Raw genomic sequence first — 17,366 nt, forward strand, 5'->3', positions numbered from 1 at the left:
GCCAGTTATTAAGCTCCTTAGACCCGTGACCTACCTGCGTTCTGGCCTTGGTGCCTATTTAGAAACTGGCCGGATCTGCTGGATTCGCTTTCACTAACTTGCAGGAACAGTGTTTGCACATGAGATGAGTTGGGATTGGCCTTTTCCTCAACACATTTTCTCTGCACTTGGTCTAGCAGAAGTATTTCAGAGTGGGTTTATCCTATTTCAGTTCCCAGTGTGGATGCGCAGTTTCCTTTATATTCTCTTTTAAAGGGTATTTATTTGTATTGCCACCTTTGTGTGTTTGTGTGGTGTGTACGTGTATGCATGTGTACAGTCTCTCTTTATCTCTGCTTTTTAGAGGTTCCCTCTATGCCATTTCTTTGTTTTGTAACTCTCTCTACAGGAGAGTCCTTTTTTTAGTAGGTCCATTTAAATCACTTATATTTTGTGTTATCATGGACGAACTTGATGACATTCCTTGTCCTGTTTTATCCTCTCTTTGTGATCTTTCCCCCTTAGTTATCAATCGTTTGCCGTATCATTTCTTTGTTTTATTTACTTTTATAGTTCATAGGGATTTGAAAGGTTAACATTTTAGGTTCTGTGACCTTGAAAAAGTGTTTAAAAACATCATTGAACCTAAACTAATGATTAAATTTGGAAAAAAAAAAAGATACAATAGCATTTGATGCTTCTCTGCAGGAGGAGTTTGGATTCTTTTATTTTTTTCTGCTGTGCCTTTGTTACCTAAGATCCACATGGGGCTGTAGATGCACATGGTTATTGTGGAATTGTTATTTTTATATGTTCTCCCTTTCCAGGATTATTTTTATCTTTTTCATTTAATTATATAACATCTACTGCATTTAGTGATTACCACCATACCTTTTATACCTCAACTTTACCATTCTTAAGGATATTTTGATTCATATATCATTTGGCTAGAGTCCATCCTTGAGGTCTTTTTTCCCCTACATGCAGAATATATGCATGCATGTTTCCTGAGCTCTCCTGTTATCTGAAGGAATTATAGAGTGTTATATAACATGTTAGCCCTTTTTTTTTTTTGCAAAACAACATTTAATAAGAATTCAATAAAGTGTAATTAGGAGGCTTCAGAATGCTTGTAGAATAATCTAAATTCAAATAATAGTGTAATTATGAAATATAAAAAGTTTCTAGCATTCTGTTTGGAAGAAAAACCTGGAAACAATAGAATTTATTGGCATTCAAATGGCAAATTAATTACTAAACAAGATTAGTACTGGGAATTCAATACCTCTAATGTGGTAGATAATTATCAGAGTTGTGATGCAAAATTAGTCATAAATCTGAGAACAGTTTTATCTTTGAATGTGAGTACTATTGGTAGTTTTAGTTGAGTTGCAACAGTATTTTCTAACTTTTATTGAGATGTTCAAATTAGAACTAATCAAAAGTTTACCTTGTCAGATTCTTGTTTTATTAATATGTTTGCTTCATGCATGCATAAAGTTAGATCACTCTATATGATTGAAACAGTTGATTACAAAACCTGAATTTTTTTGTCAAAGATAATTTTTTTGGGGATCCCTGTGTGGCGCAGCGGTATGGCGCCTGCCTTTGGCCCAGGGCGCGATCCTGGAGACCCGGGATCGAATCCCACGTCGGGCTCCCGGTGCATGGAGCCTGCTTCTCCCTCTGCCTGTGTCTCTGCCTCTCTCTCTCTCTCTCTCTGTGTGTGTGTGTGACTATCATAAATAAATAAAAATTTAAAAAAAGATAATTTTTTTTGGCAGTCACTGAAACATAATTGCTGTAATAGAAACATTAATCTCAAATTAATCTTAGCTGAATTGTCTGTTAGACAATTGCCTCATTCTTACCCTGTCCAAAACTAAGCTAATTAAACCCTGCCACATATGCACATGCATGCACACATGCACACACGCACATATACATACACACGCTGTCTTTCACTTTCTAACTCTATCTCTACACGATATTTCTTGCTTTTCCCCCTCAGTAAGAGGAGTAGAATTCACTGAGCAATCTTCTAATTACTTTCAAAAACATTATCTCATTTAATCCTTCCAAAACTTAATGAAATTAGTGTTATGATACATTATGTAGGTAAGGAAACTTAGGATCAGAAAGAGTAACTAATTTGCTCGAGATTTATGAGTTGAGCTAAGTGATGGAGTCAGAATTTGAACCCAGTTTGGACTCTTTCCTGTTTACCACATTGCCTAGATACAGCATAAGACCCTAGTGGAGGAAAACAGAGAAACAGAGGGAGTGACGTTTGAGCTCAGTTCAATGAAAATATTTATTTATTTATGGATCTTGGCCTAATATCTTCATTTAACATCTGATAATGTGTTTTTTAATTTAAATTCAACGAATACATATAGTGTATTATAGTTTCAGAGATAGAGTTCAGTGATAATGAAAACATTTCTTGAGCCTTTATTTTACAGGGGTGTATACCACAGACTACTCTCAAGGAGTCTGGGGGAGAGGCATACATAAAAACCTGAAATCCTAAAATGCAGTAGTAGATATAGTAATAGAGGCATTGAAGTAAGAAGTAGTATAGAGAAGAATTGGTTCATTTTCTGATGGAAGAGATGAGGAGAGGGCTGAGGTGGGGGGAACAGCCATAAGGGAAAGTTTCCAAGAGGAAATGATATCTAAACTGGGTCTTGGAGGTTAAAAATGAAGAGTTCATTCCATATGTGAGTATATGGGTGGTATGGTGAGTGTGGAAAAGATGTGTGGGAAATGATAAAGAGCTGGCTATCATCAGAACATTTATTTATTTATTCAAAATGTACTTATGGAATGCCTACCAGGAGTTAGTCAATGTGTGAGGTACTAGAGACAAGGTAAAGAATGAGAGAGTTCGTGTGGCATATAGTGTACCAGGGAGTGTTGATGGCTGAAGTTATACAAGTAGGAGGAGAAGCGAACCTGATAGGTCTCGAATGCCACGGTAGATTGGTTGAATTTTCCCCTGTAGGTGCCAATGAGTATGGAAGACATGAAGCCAGGGGTATTGACATGGGCAGAACTAGTACAGAGCACTTTTGCAGCTGTAGGGAGGGTGGGTGTGAGGGGAGTCAGATTGAGGCAGGAAGACCAGTAAGAGGCCATTACTGTATTTTAGATGAAAGGTAAAAAGAAAAGGGTGTATTTGAGCAAAATCTTGGAAATAAATTGGCACTAACGGCTTAGTGTCAATTGGGGATATGAATGGTCAAAATAGACAATGATTGAGGATGACTCCCAGATTTGAAGTTTACTGGCTGGGTGCATGGGAGTAGTTTTTAACAGGCTCAGGAATACAGAAAGAACAATAAATTAGTAAAGAAAGAAACAAATTGAGTTTACCAAAAATAAATTGGTAAAGAGGCAAACAAATGAATAGTTTGAGATGCATGTGGAATACCCACATTTTTCTTCTTCCTTTTTTTTAAAGTGGTCTCCACACTGAGCATGGAGCCCAAAGTGGGGCTTGAACTCACCGCTGTGAGATCGACTTTGAGATCTAGACCTGAGCTGAGATCAAGAGTCCGACACTTAACTGACTGAGCCAGCTAGGCGCTCCCCTGCCCAAATTCTTTTAAAACATAATTTAGTCACCTAAAATTAATTTTTAAAAACCCGCTGTAGAACATTTTGCAAAAATATTTCATTTCTTTCACTCTATGATCTCATTCATGACTTCTCTCCCGAGGTCAACATGGTATCAAAGGATAGCTGATGGAGGTCATTAAGATTTATCTTTCAGTGTAATAGCAGTCCATTTTCATAAAATTTCTCCTTTATCTGCCCTATCAGATTCAAGCCACAACACATACTATCATGAGAGTTTTATTTCATAATTTTCTTACTTTCTACAATAGAAAGTACACTTGGAGGGGAGGAATGCTAAAATTTCTGGTACAAGAGCAAATATTTATTTGAAGTTTCCAGTGCTAACACTTTTCTTTTCCTGGAATGGTGGCAAAGTTCTAACTTAAAATATTTGAAACATGATTTAGGGACACATATTTTTAGGGCTTGTATTCAACTCATTAAAAATAGTCTGGTAGTGATAGATATAGATGCTGTAGTTTATAGTTCCAGGCGTAGGATTTAGTCAGCCTACATTAGCAAGTTTTTCTTTAGGTGAAATGGTCTGTTCCATCTTTTTTGCACGTACAAGCTTTATTTTTATGAAAAACCTGTACATGCATCTTGGTACATGGGAACTTAAGATGAAAAGCAACTGCCTCCAACTCCACCCCTCCCCATCGCGGTCTCACTCTTGTGGAGTAATGTTTTTAAATCATTCTGGTAGTTCCCTAATTTTAGTCAATATAGTTCTAGTCCTGCTTCTTGATTCATCTATTTTATATGATATCCAGTCATGAGAAGTAAGGATCTATCTCTGTTCTTTCTTCTCTAGTTTGTCCACCACTGTTTACTGTTGTTTTGACTTTTACATTTTCCTTATTGTTCACTTTTATAACAATAACAATAAATAATATATTTGCTCCTCAGCTTTGGATAGGCTACCTGCCAAGCAGTTGTGACAGATTCCAGGGAGAGTGACTTAGATAAATCAGCAGTTTATTTTTCTCCTGCAAGAGCCCAGGGCAAGTAATCGCCCACTGGTGGATAGACTGGTGAAGAGCTTTGCTTCATGACCTGCTAAGTCTGTCTTTCCCCTCAAGGAGCTTCCATCTCAGGGTCCAGGCAGGCTGCTACAGTCGTTGCCATTTCCGAGAGGAAGAGGATGGCTGAGGTAAGGGGCTTTGTCTGTAAAGGAGGTGCCTCGATCTTTCGGCTTATATTCCATTGGCCAAAAGTGAGTATCATGATCTCAGCAAGGGAGGCTGAGAGATGTATATTCAGCTAAAATTTCAGAGGGTTCTATTACTTCTATTACACAAAGAAGGAAGAATGGATTCCGAGGGTCAATTAGCATTTTCTTGTCTAGTTAGTATCTCCTAACAATACCTTATCAGATGAGGGTCCTGATACTCTTACCCCCTTCCTCTACCTCTCCTCCTGGCCTTCTGTACATTAAAAAAAAAATTTTTTTTTGCCTTCTGTACATTTTGTTAGCTACATAAATTTTCTTTGTGTTTCAAAATGAGATGTTACTACTGTTTATCTTCTCTTCTGAAACCACAGCCACATCTCTGTATATAGGTGGTCTCTAAAAGCTCATATTGTTAATTCCGTACGTATTGTTTACTTATTATTTACTTTCAGGTCAAAAAAGTGAGCTATTGCTATAGTTCCTTCTCCTTGGGTCCAGTGATCTCTGTTCCACTGGAAAGCATATACATTTTTCTAGCATCATGGCAAATGGATTGTTTTTTTCTTCCTCTTCTTCTTTTATGGATTGAAATCAGGGCACTGTATTTCTGAGGTCTGCATCTGGGCACTGACTTGTTTGGTCGGTAAGAGAAGCGGCACTGAATGTGGTGAGTGCTCAGGGAGCTCAGGGAGGGCCTCAGGGAGCTCAGTCACTTCAGGAAATGAGATCTTTCTATTCCGTCATTTTATTGTGACCAGAAACTACACGGTCAGTTTTGCAGCTGAGTGAAGACTTCAATCTTGAAGGGTTGGGACTGGTTTGTCATCCAAGATGCTATGGGTCTCTCTTAGCCTTTAATATCTTAATGTGAGAGGAGAGCCTTGTTTTCTGACCAATGTAAGAATCTCCGTGGGGTATTTAGGAATAGAAGGGAAGATTAAGAGAGATTCAGGGCTTTTCAAGGTGGTCTCATTGTCTTTGGCACTGGACTTCTCATCCTTCCAGATCCTGTTATTTTCCCAAACAAGGACAGCAATCTGAAGCACAAAAGTCCCTGCCCTTGAGGAATTTTTCATGTGGTACCAGAGATTAACAGAGATTTCATTTCAAATTTTGGCTCCCATCATTTACTGGCCTTATGACCTCAAGCACATTGTTCTCTGGATCCAAGATTCTGCTGGAACACATAATCTGCAAATCCCAATGGGTTAAAACACTGAAGGTTTATTTCTTGCTTGTATTGCACGTTCACTATCAGATGAGGGACACTGCCCTAAGTCTTCTTGCTTCAGGATCATGGCTAATACAGCGGCCACCATCTAATTATAGAACATTGCTGGTCACTGTTGAGAGGGCAAGTTCTGGACAGTCTCACAGCAACAATTAAGTGCTGTGGCTTCAAAGTGACACACATTATCATTTATGTTCACAACTAATGACATGGTCTCACTCAATCACAGGGGGGCCAGGAAGTGCACTCCTAACTTGCCTGAAAAACAGAGAGCCAGAAATACTGGACAAATAGCACTAATCTACACCATATAGGAAAGCCCACCTCAGGGTCGATAGGATTAAATGATATATACCCACATACAAAATCATCTGGTGCAGGTGCTCAAAAATGTTTCTCATTAGTAGTAATATCAAATAAGATATATGCGTGCACAGTATTTGAATAATATGTTAAAGTGCGGCTAAAGATTCTTTCTTGCAAGCTATCTAAGGCTGTATCATGATGTATGTGAAAGGGCCTGTAAATTAGAACAGTGTGCAAATGCAAGTTGATGTTATGCAATAGGTGTAGAAGATGCAGCATTAGAGCGGGATTCGGTGTTAGAGCTAGATCTTGACGTGGTTGAGGTTGTAAGAGTAGGTAAGATCAACAAGAAAGAGATTAAATCATGAGAAATACAGAGGGCACTGAAGGGGTAGCTCTGGCGCATTATCCGTTTGAAAATCAGAAGCAAATACAATGCAAGATAGAGAATTCAGGGATCCCTGGGTGTCTCAGCAGTTTAGTGCCTGCCTTCAGCTCAGGGCGCGATCCTGGTGTCCTGGGATCAGGTCCCACATCAGGCTTCTGCATGGAGCCTGCTTCTCCCTCTGCCTGTCTCTGCCTTTCTCTCTCTCTCTCTCTCTCTGTGTGTGTCTCTCATGAATAAATAAATAAATAAAGTCTTAAAAAAAAAAGATAGAGAAGTAATTTCCAGAAAAGGAGGAAGAAAACGATACCGTATAGTGTCATAGAAAAATCGAATGAATGTTTTCAATAAGGAAAGTCAACTATGTAAAATGTCATGAGGAAACATTGACATTCACATTCTATAAATTCCATGGGGGGGTATTAATAAATAATCAAGAATATTACTTAAGGAAGGAAGTTGTGATAAACTCCATGTTTACATCTGAGGTTTTCAAAGCTCAGAGCAAAACTTGCCAAATGAAACCTAACTACTCAGTGAGAAAGTTTGAATTTGAACTCAAGTACTAGAAAAGCAAAACAAAACAGTACTGTGTAAACACAGCAAAATGAAACAGTCATACTGAAAAATTCTGAAGGCATTTTTTTTTAGTAATCAAAAATGATTTATGTGGGTTTTGCTTGCTTCTTGTCAGCACTTTTTAAATATTAAGAAAGACTTATTAGATGAAACACATATATAATATAGAAGCTATGAGCTGTGAAATCAATGTACATTTTAGAAGAAAAAGATTTGTGTTTTATATTGGAGATAGAAGTCATAAAATATTACTGTGAGATTGAATAAATCCTTGTATTTGACTAGATGCTTTTCAAAACAGGAGTCCCTGCAAAAAAAAAGCATTTAGTAAAGTTACAGTTAATAGCAGAAGAAGATGTCCATAATTCTATTTTAATTATACCATTGGTATACCCTAACGGACACAGTGTAACCTTTGCATTGTCAATATTAGGTACAATTCTTTATGTCCTTTTCTTACTTTTTATGTGAACTGAATAATAAGGAAAATGCAGATGCCACAGTATGAAGACGAGGGATTTTAGCCTAATATTTTCTCCAACTAGCTGTCTGACCTTTGACAAATCTCTTTATCTCTGTTTTGCTGTTTATAAAATAAGAGGTTTAGATCAGTTCATTTTTTTCGCCCACTTTTTTTTCCCACCGGGATACACACGATGGGTGATATTTCATGAGCAACATACTCAGAGTCATACGGCAGATTGTGATTATAGACTTGAGGAACAGATGGTCTAGGCTGCACATTCCTGGTGCGAGTTCTGACTCCACTCTTCTCTCTCCCACTGAAGAATTTATGTCAGAAAACAAAATGAGGGTGACATTGTTAAAGAGATAACTCTAAATACATCCTAGTTGTTTTCTTTAAAACCTTATTCTCAAGATTTGGCATCTGAAGTTAATTTTTAACAAATTACTTGTGAAACACCTCATAACTAATATTTTACCTGTGGTGGGTGGTGACTTCATGTTCAAAAATTGATGTATTAGGTGTTCTCCAGGTTTTTTCTTTTCTAGTTCTGAATCTATTTAATGTCACAATTCTGTTATTCTCAGGCATTTCCAAAAGGTCTAATTCTTTGGTTACTCTACTTGCAGGCTTTTATTGGTAGAAACTACATGAATTAATGGTACCATGTACGTGATGTGGGTTCAATAAATGTTGAGTGAATTTATCAACAAGTTAATTCTCCTTTTATAGATATGACACTAATTCAGAATTTGTTTTCTTGTCCCTTAGCAGGGCATATAATTTTGTGAATTTTAAATATTGATGCTGAGAAAATTGGGTTGTAGTGCTCTGATTGTTACTTTCAGAAATCTGTCTTGAATATCCTCTTCACTGTGATAAAATAGTTTAAAAGTTTGCCTTTGTCCGCAGACTAAATGAAATAGGAGATGTATTAATTACTTCGAGAAGTAGCAAGAAGCCTAAAGAGACAACTGATACTGTTTTCTAACCATTTGTTGTTTCTTAAACATTATGGGATAAATTATACATGTATTTCTCTGTTCATTGTTCATTTGTTCCACAAATATTTATTGAATATTTACTGTGCTGGCTATGTGCCAAGCAATGTGCCAGAGTAGCAGTTTTTAAAGTGTGGGCTGAAGACCATTAGAGTCTCTGAGACCCTTTCAAGGGAATCACAATGTAAAAACTATTTTTATACTAAGACATTATTTTCTTTTTTCATTGTGTTGATATTTGCACTGATGTTGGAAATGCAAAAGTGGGTAACACTACTGGTATCTTAGCATGAATCAAGGTGGTGGCAACAAACTTTACTCATAGTCATTCTATTTTTTTTTTTTAACATACACATGGTGGGGGAGCCATTTTCACATAAGAATGGCCTTGATGAAGTAAGTAATAGCATTTATATTAATTTTATTAAATCTTGACCTTGAGTACCTATCTTTGTAACATTCTGTGTGAAGTAATGGGAAATACACTTTTATAAAGGGCTTTTATATACCAAAGAACAGTGGTTGTCTCTAGGCAAAGCACTTATGCAATTATTTGAAACACCAGTTTACTTGACAGATTGACTAAGAGACAAACTTGTGGCTATTGAGACTTGGATATTTTTGGCATGCATTTTCTTAATGAATGAAGTGATCCTGTCACTTTAAGGAAAACAACTGTCAGTATTTGTTGGCAATGGTAAATTCAAGCTTTTAGGTAAAAAATAAAATGGAAAACTTGTGTCTACCTCTTTCAGCTTGCTTGACAGCTTCTCAGCATTTAAAGACTTTTCTGATGAAATCAGTGGCGATATTAATGAATTTTGATAATGAAATATTGATAATGAAATATGTCAACTTATAAAAGATCTACATATAATCCAATGAACCAATGTTTTTTAAATAAACATTGTGTGATGTTACAAAATTATGCAAAGTTAGAAGACCCATTCAAAATGCAAGACCATTGAGTTTTAATGTAATTGTATGAAATTACATTTGTTTATTGGTAAAAGTTTCAGACTATCATTTGTTGAACTTTAGTGTAATATTAAAGAAGAATATCTAAAATTTTCTGGAAAAGTTATTAAAATATTCCTCCCTTTTCTAAGAACTTAACGAGTGAGGCAAGATTTTATTTGTATATATAGTACAACCAAAACAACATAGCACAACAGATTGAATGCAGAAGTAGACATGAGAATCCAGTTGTTTTTTTTGTTAAGCCAGATATAAAAGAGATTTGCAAACAATAAAAACTCATGTTTTGGATAATACAATTAAGTTTTCACTAAAGATATCATTTAAAATGTGTATCTTTTACTGTTGTTATTTTTAATGGAATAAGCAAAATTTTTAAATTACTGTTTTATTTTTTAATATAGTAAATATTGATAGGTATAACCATATAAACAAAAGGCATCTTGAGTCCTTGATAGTTTTTAGGAGTGTAAAGAGATCCTGAGATCAAAAGTTAAAAAATGAAAAAAAAAAAAAAAAAAAGTTAAAAAATGGCTAACCCCAGAGATATTTTTTTAAAAAGTTCTTTATGCAGCTCTTCTTTGGTTCCCAACACCCTCATATCCCTGCCAATTCCTCCCCCAAAGTTGGAAGCAATATTTCTTTCCCTGTAACTCCATGTATTTTATTTCTACCTCTATTAAGGCATATTTCTAGCATATGTGTTATTTCCATCTAGGCTAGTATATTTTTTGATAGCCCAGATTATATCTTACATCTTTGCATATTCATCAGCTCTTAATACATTGTTTTCCATAGGAACTGACATAGATGAACTGAGTAACTTTTATAAATTCCTTATCTTGAAAGTGTTATCTCTAAGTGGTTTGGAAGACCGATTTAGAAATCTGAATAACCAGAGTCCTGGCTGTTTTTTATAACTAATATAAACAGATCTTTGCTTAACAAAAGGGATGCCCAATTCTAGCTAATGCCCTGTTGGTTGCAAGAAGTAAAAGACCAATTGAACAATTTATTCAACAAACATTAGTTGAACATAAACTGTACTAGGCACTGTGCTGGTAAGAACAATATTTTTATAGAACTTTATAGTGGACGTTTAGATTAGCAGTTCCCAAATGCTGGCCCATGATGAAGCTTCTTTTCATAATGACATGAAAAAGGCAACAATAATGAAAAAATTTCCCCACAAAACTAAACATATTCTATTCAGAAGATTGTTTTCCTCATTCTTGGTGTTAACAGGCTTTGTTTTCTGATACTATGGTGAGATTAGGGTTTGGGGCTTTTTGTTTTTATTTTATCCTTATTCGACAAAATTCAAATTTGTCAGTTTTCTGTTGACCCCAGCGGTTTTGGGGGAATATTTTACTCGCCTGTGGAAAACCACTGATGTAGGCATTCCTTTGGCATTTATTGGAAAGAGATTTGACCTTTAGGTTTGACACTTTAAATCCACTAGGACAATCAGCTCATTTATTCTGGAGCTAATTACCAATTTTGTGAGTTCTCTGGATTCCCTGTTTATATCATCTCTCTTTGGCAGTTTATTGTTCAACTGCAAGGAAAAAAAATAAAAGGAAATAAAAATAAACTCAAGCCAAAAAACCAACAAACTAATTTTAGTCACATTTTTGGATGACAGACTTCTGGGGGAAAAAAAGATGGAGAAGAAGTAAACATTTTTGACCAAATAGGACATTTGAATTATCTTTGGATCTCAAGTCAGATTGCATTTTCAACTTCCCACCTTCTTATAGGAACTGCTAACTCCTGTGAAAGAACCAACTGGTTTTAATTCCAATTATCACCTTTAAGCACCACCATTAGCCGTTGAGATGGCAGAGATGGCAAGGTGGGAAATGATGATCCATGGGATCGTTGTCATTCCTCCATTCAGCACATCAGTGGTTGTTGGGTGCCAGGTACTGGGATACAAAGATGAGAAAGATACTGTCCCTGTGCTTAGGAATTTTATGCTCTAGAAGAGGGAGACAGAGACGTAAGCCATCAGTGCCCTGGAGATTGTTGGGAATGTGATCGCATGCGTGGTCCCTCAGTGGGGAGCGGAATGGGAGAGGTTGGGAGTGGTGACAGGAGGAGTAAGGATATGGACTGAAGAAAGACGTGGAGGTTTTTCTGTGGTCACAACCATTTGAGAGGCACCCAATGAGACAAGCAGATATTTATTACAAAGCCTCTTGGATTTTTTATATGGGATAGCTCTTGAATAGCATGTCTATAGTATTTGACTACAGACTTGTTTGAGAAGGTATCTCCTGTTTCACAGGACATGGTTTGGGAAACCCTGAAATATGCACTGGGGAATCATCAAGAAGTTTTTTTTTTTTAAGGATTTTATTTATTCATGAGAGACACAGAAAGAGAGGCAGAGACACAGGCAGAGGGAGAAGCAGGCTCCCTGTAGGGAGCCCGATGTGGGACTCGATCCCGGGACTCCAGGATCATGCCCTGAGCTGAAGGCAACGCTTCAGCTCAAGCTGAAGGCAGACGCTGAAGGCAGGTGCTCAGGCACCACCCAGGTGCCCCTCATCAAGAAGTTTTAATCAGGAAATTATAGACAATTATGTAATCTAATTATATTCTTAATATATAGTGTGTACTGCTCATTAGCTGTTGGTCAGTCATTGTTTTTAAACCACCAGATTATTTTCAAAATGATGTGCTGCATACCCTGGGAAACTAGAGAGATGCATCGGATGTGTGTCTGGCATTAAAACATAACAATGTTGATTATTTATAAATGTTATTCCCCTAGGCAATTATTTGGGTGAAAGGCAAAACAAAAGTGAGGAAGTTGAGGATAAACATGGGGAATTAGAGATTTTCTGAGTGGTCCTCACTCAGTGCTAATTTCTACAGAGTGTTTAATGCTAATTCTTTCCTCATAGATTATCACCCCTCAGATGCATGTGCTTCCTTTGCCTCTTTTTGGGCTAGGATTGTTTCTGGCTAGGGTCCTCACCCAGGCGGCTCAGGGAGTGTAAAAGGAAGAAAGCTGCCAAATTGAAACTTGAGGTTTTTTTTTTTTCTTTTTTTTTTTCCAGGCCATAGTGGGGGTGTATAGCTGTTGGGTTTTTTGTCCTCAAAAGTACTACATTAGCAACATATTGAAGCTTTGGTATATTCAAGTGGTGTCAATTCCAGGCATCTTTAAGGAGATATCCTAAAGTGTATCCAAGGAGTTTAGAGGAAATTTTTGAAAGTGAAAGAGAAAAGGAAGTTGCATCTGGTGGAACAGAAAGAGCAAATCTAGAAATCTGGGAATGTTCTTCCTTAACTCCTTACTTGTTTCACTCAGTGTCAAGGAAGAGAATCTTCAAATAATCTTCTTGAATCAATTGAATCCTTATTAAATGTTTATTATCAGTCACATTCTCTAGTAGAGAAACATAGAGCCAGTATTTTGAGTGGACAGCTTCCGACTCCTCATTGCCATTGTGTCGTGGTCAAGAGCACTGGGTCCTGGAACTAGATGGCCTGTGTCAATATCTGTTAAATCCTTCAGTCCAGTTACTTAAGGGCCCTGGTCTTCAGTGGCTGTAGGATTTTAGTCAAATTACATAACCTCCCTATGCTTCAGTGTCTACGTCTAAAAATGGAAAGTAATAGTATGTACCTCATAAGGCCGTGAGGATTAAAGGAGCTAATAAATTGAAGTGCTTAGAATAGTGCCTGGCACACGCCAAAAGTTTCATCAACGGTTATCCGTAGGATATCTTTATCCTACCATTTTCACTAGGGTAATATTTACTGTGGAAATACATCAAAGAGTAGTAAGTTTTGTGGCCTAAAATAGAGTCTGTCTTCAGAGACTGGCCTGCTACCTCTAACTAGGATTGGGTGTAAATGGATGGTTAGAAATCTCTAATTCATATAATCCAAAAATATAGCAAATGTTTGTACATGTAAATAATAATAATAGCTAACATTTGCCGAGCATATAGCGTGTGCCAGGAGTTGTTCCAAGGGCTTTTTTTACCAAGTCACTTACTGTAGAGTTAAGGGAACTGAGGCCCTGAGGGCGTCAGCCGGTCCCCCAAGGTAACACAGCTGCTAGGGCAGGGCCAGGGTCCCACCCAGGCCATCCGACCCCCGACTCACACACATCCACTGTGAAGCCCACCTTCTCGTGCAAATGTGTTCTGTATTTTAGATCTCTTTGTCAAATGCTTCGTTTCATTTGTTGCAAACGTAAGTGGAAAAACATTAAAAATTGATTTCGTTAAACCATTGCAGCATAAAGACGTTTCTTTCTCTGTTCTAGAGAAGGGTTGCTCGCACCTCCCATATGAGAGCCATATCAATAACTACGATTGTCTTGTTCCACTGACGTGTATGAGGTTTTGAGTCGGATTTCACTGAGGCATCCAGACGCATGCGTGCATCTCTTAGAACTGCTTCTCACTTCACATTTTAGCGACGTATCTCTAGAGGGGTGTGTGAGTGAGGTCACCTTACATGCATTTTGCAAAATTAGCTTCTTTTTTTGCTATCATTAGGGTTAAAGCATCAAAAAAAAAATTAGGGTAATAGCAAAGCTTAGCTTATGAACCGTGTGCCTTGTAGGATTTTGACACGGACAGTGTTGGGATGAATCCTGCTTTTTGCGGCCTTGAGTGCAAAGGGCGAGCTGCCCTGCCAGCTCGCCATCCTTTGGGCGGCCATGCATCCTTGGTGCCCACTGCCAGCTCCGTCTGGGTTCGCTTTGAAAGGAGACCGGGCAAAAGTAAGGTGCCACTAGATGGAGCCCTGGCCATTTGGGTAGGAATCGGTGCAGGCGCCTGGATGCTAAATCACGCAGGCATATCACGCTGGCGGGGCCCCTGGTATTTGAGGCTCTCGGCTTTTAATTGTAGAATGCATCTTTGTTCTTTGCCTGACCTGTGGAGTGACATCACTCCCTTTCTTCCTGTGCGCCGGCTTTGACACAAGCCAGATGGCCCAGGCCATCGGGAGGCGCGCAGGCCGCCTGGTACAGCCGCTGATGAAACAGGACAGGAGGACGTTTTATGGTCAGCCGGGGGAGCACGAGGAGGCTGCAGCTTGGCTAAGTGATTGCATTTATCGTGCGCACTCCATTCCTCTCGGAGAAGGTCACAAGGAAAAGAAAATACATTTTTATTTATAGCGTTGTGAGGTATAGACCTTTGATCTTTTATTAGCCAGTAGTCTGCTCCAAAGGAATGCTCTTTCCCCGGCTCTGCAGTCACTCGTGAAAATGACATGTTTATTTATGTTGAGTGGTTCTCGGGGGCTGTGCACCGTGACACTCACCTTCCCTCTTCCTCCCTTTTGTCTCCAGTCGGTAACACAAAAATGTTTTAGTTTCGTCGTGAGTTTAGTTTGGAGAAGTCAGAGTTCAGGTATGTTAATACAAGCAGCTCTCCGTCAGATACACTCCAGAGTGATTTGGGAAAATCTATTCCTGTTTATTATGTGTTTGTTCTTCAAAGATGTCAGAAGAGACCAGGAACAGACTTTTATTCCAGGGGTGGGGGGGGGGAGGAGGGCCAGGAAATGAATAAGGCATTCCTTCTACATCCATTTTTGGACATTTAGTGGTTAAGGTCACTTATAATGCCAATTTAAAATAGATTATTACAAGTCAGCATGAGTATTTTCCATCATCATTCAAAGTTAAGCTTTAGCGATTTAAAGATTGTACAGAACTTTAAGAAAATCCTAACAGCTCTTCTCCAAGGTATTTTATTTTATTTTATTTTATTTTATTTTATTTTATTTTATTTTATTTATTTAATTTTATTTTATTTATTATTATTTATTTTATTTTATTTTATTTTATTTATTTTATTATTTTATTTTATTTTATTTTAGTTTAGTTTAGTTTAGTTTTATTTTTTCCCCAAGGTTTAACACTTAACACAATTTTGAGATTCTAACACATAGTCTCATTTCCCAAACCTTCCAAAACATTTTTACTCTTCTTAAGGCGAGGCTGTAAGTATTATTCGCACAGTTGACCTTGGAATTATAAATGGTAAAATGGAACGAAAGTTCCCATTTGCTGTGCTTTGCTCACGCTTTGCACTTTCTAAAGTGAAGTCTCCTAGTTGTTTGTAGATTATTTGGTTCCCCAGGAAAAAAAGAAAAAAAAAGGACCAGAAAAAAGAAACTCTAACAAAAGGAATCTCTTAATCTTACAATATTTTACAGTCTTCTACAGGGAGAGAGATTTACAAATAATTGCTGGAAGGAGGCAGCAGGGTGTAAGGAAAGGACGTGGCTTTGCAGGGAGATACAGCAGAGGTTTCTAATCCTTTTTTTCCACTGGTTATTTGCTTTTGTGCCCTTGGGCCTTTGAGCCTCGATTTCCTCACATATTATTGGGGGATAAAAACCTACCCCCTAGGTTTATTGTAAGAATTAAATGATACAATGTGTATATTGGGCCCCAGACAGTTCCTGTCACGTGGTACGAGCTCCCTCCATAAATGCTAATTCTTTTCAAATGTTTTAAACTTGGTCTCTTTTCTGACCTCTTGCAAAATGTGTTCACAGATTACACATTTCTATCGTGTGTATTTTATTCATGAGACATAAATAAGTCTAGGTTGAAAGGAAGCTCACCACCTGGAGAATAGGCATTTGAACTTGCTCACCATTGTGTGTATGTGTTCAGTTCCTGAGAAAACCGTAACCATCAATTGTGCGATGAATGTGTTTAACATTTGTGATGTTTTAATTTGTTTTTGTTTTCTTTTTTCTCCTACTCAGCTCTTGCGCCTGTTCATTGCCTTTCGTTCTGTTGGTGAAGATATCACAGTGATGTCTGCATTCAACCTGCTGCATTTGGTGACAAAGAGCCAGCCAGTAGCCCTGCGAGCCTGTGGGCTTCCCTCAGGTTGCTGCTTCTTGTCCTGTACCTAGTGAGGGCACTGGTCTGGGTGGGTGTTTCTGCTGCAGGAAATGATACACCAGAATGCTGTGCTAAATTCCGTATTCTTTCACTTGGGCCCTAATTTGAAGACGGAAATTGGTTATAAATCACCACTCTACTTTGACTAACATTCACTTCCACAAGCCTTACAACCCTTGGAAACATTGTCCAGTTTCCTTGTTTGGCCTGTAATTGTCACTAATATTTCATGATATCTTCTTGTTCTTTAATGCACACTACACATCTGAAAATCATAATGTTCACAAGAGGCTGGCAGTCTTCATAAGAAACTGCCCCAAATCACACAAATAGGATATTCCATCTTGTTCAAGGATAATGAAAATGCCTTTCATTCCACATGTGGCAATGACTTTGGGAAAGGAAAAATGAAAACGAACAACTTTAGTTACTTATTTATTATAGTTAAGAGGAAATGATGTTCTACTTAACGATGAAATAAACAGAACAAATATAGCATGCATCAGCTGGTTCTTGATTTAGAACCACTACACTTTCTAAAAATGTGATTTTAAGCATGTACTCAAGTGAGGGAGGAGAGTCCAAATTTCATTATGTGCCTAGGGTGTAAATTTAATATTTTAGATTTTATTATGAAAATCACAATGGTCAGATATTTTCTGTGAACATTATTTTCAGTATCATTTATATTTTCTATTTATAGAAATAGAAATTATAAATATAGAAAATTATAAAATAGAAA

General features: G+C 37.5%; 1 protein-coding gene across 7 annotated transcripts in view; it reads left to right on the plus strand.

Moving 5' to 3' along the window:
* MSRB3 (methionine sulfoxide reductase B3) overlaps positions 1–17,366 on the plus strand; it is a 178,419-nt gene that overhangs the window by 14,550 nt on the left and 146,503 nt on the right. For 5 of the 7 annotated variants that reach the window (XM_072843139.1, XM_072843140.1, XM_072843142.1 and 2 more), the window contains one exon: positions 16,483–16,609. The exons of 1 other annotated variant lie outside the window; for it this stretch is intronic. In XM_072843139.1, coding sequence (XP_072699240.1) covers positions 16,534–16,609 — 76 coding nt within the window. In that variant the 5' untranslated portion in view covers positions 16,483–16,533. Of the gene's footprint in view, positions 1–4,687; positions 4,757–16,482; positions 16,610–17,366 lie in introns of those variants that run through there. One more of the 7 variants, XM_072843138.1, reaches the window with a different exon arrangement.

This window comes from Canis lupus, chromosome 11, assembly GCF_048164855.1.
Source record: "Canis lupus baileyi chromosome 11, mCanLup2.hap1, whole genome shotgun sequence".
NCBI classification, from domain to species: Eukaryota; Metazoa; Chordata; class Mammalia; order Carnivora; family Canidae; genus Canis; species Canis lupus.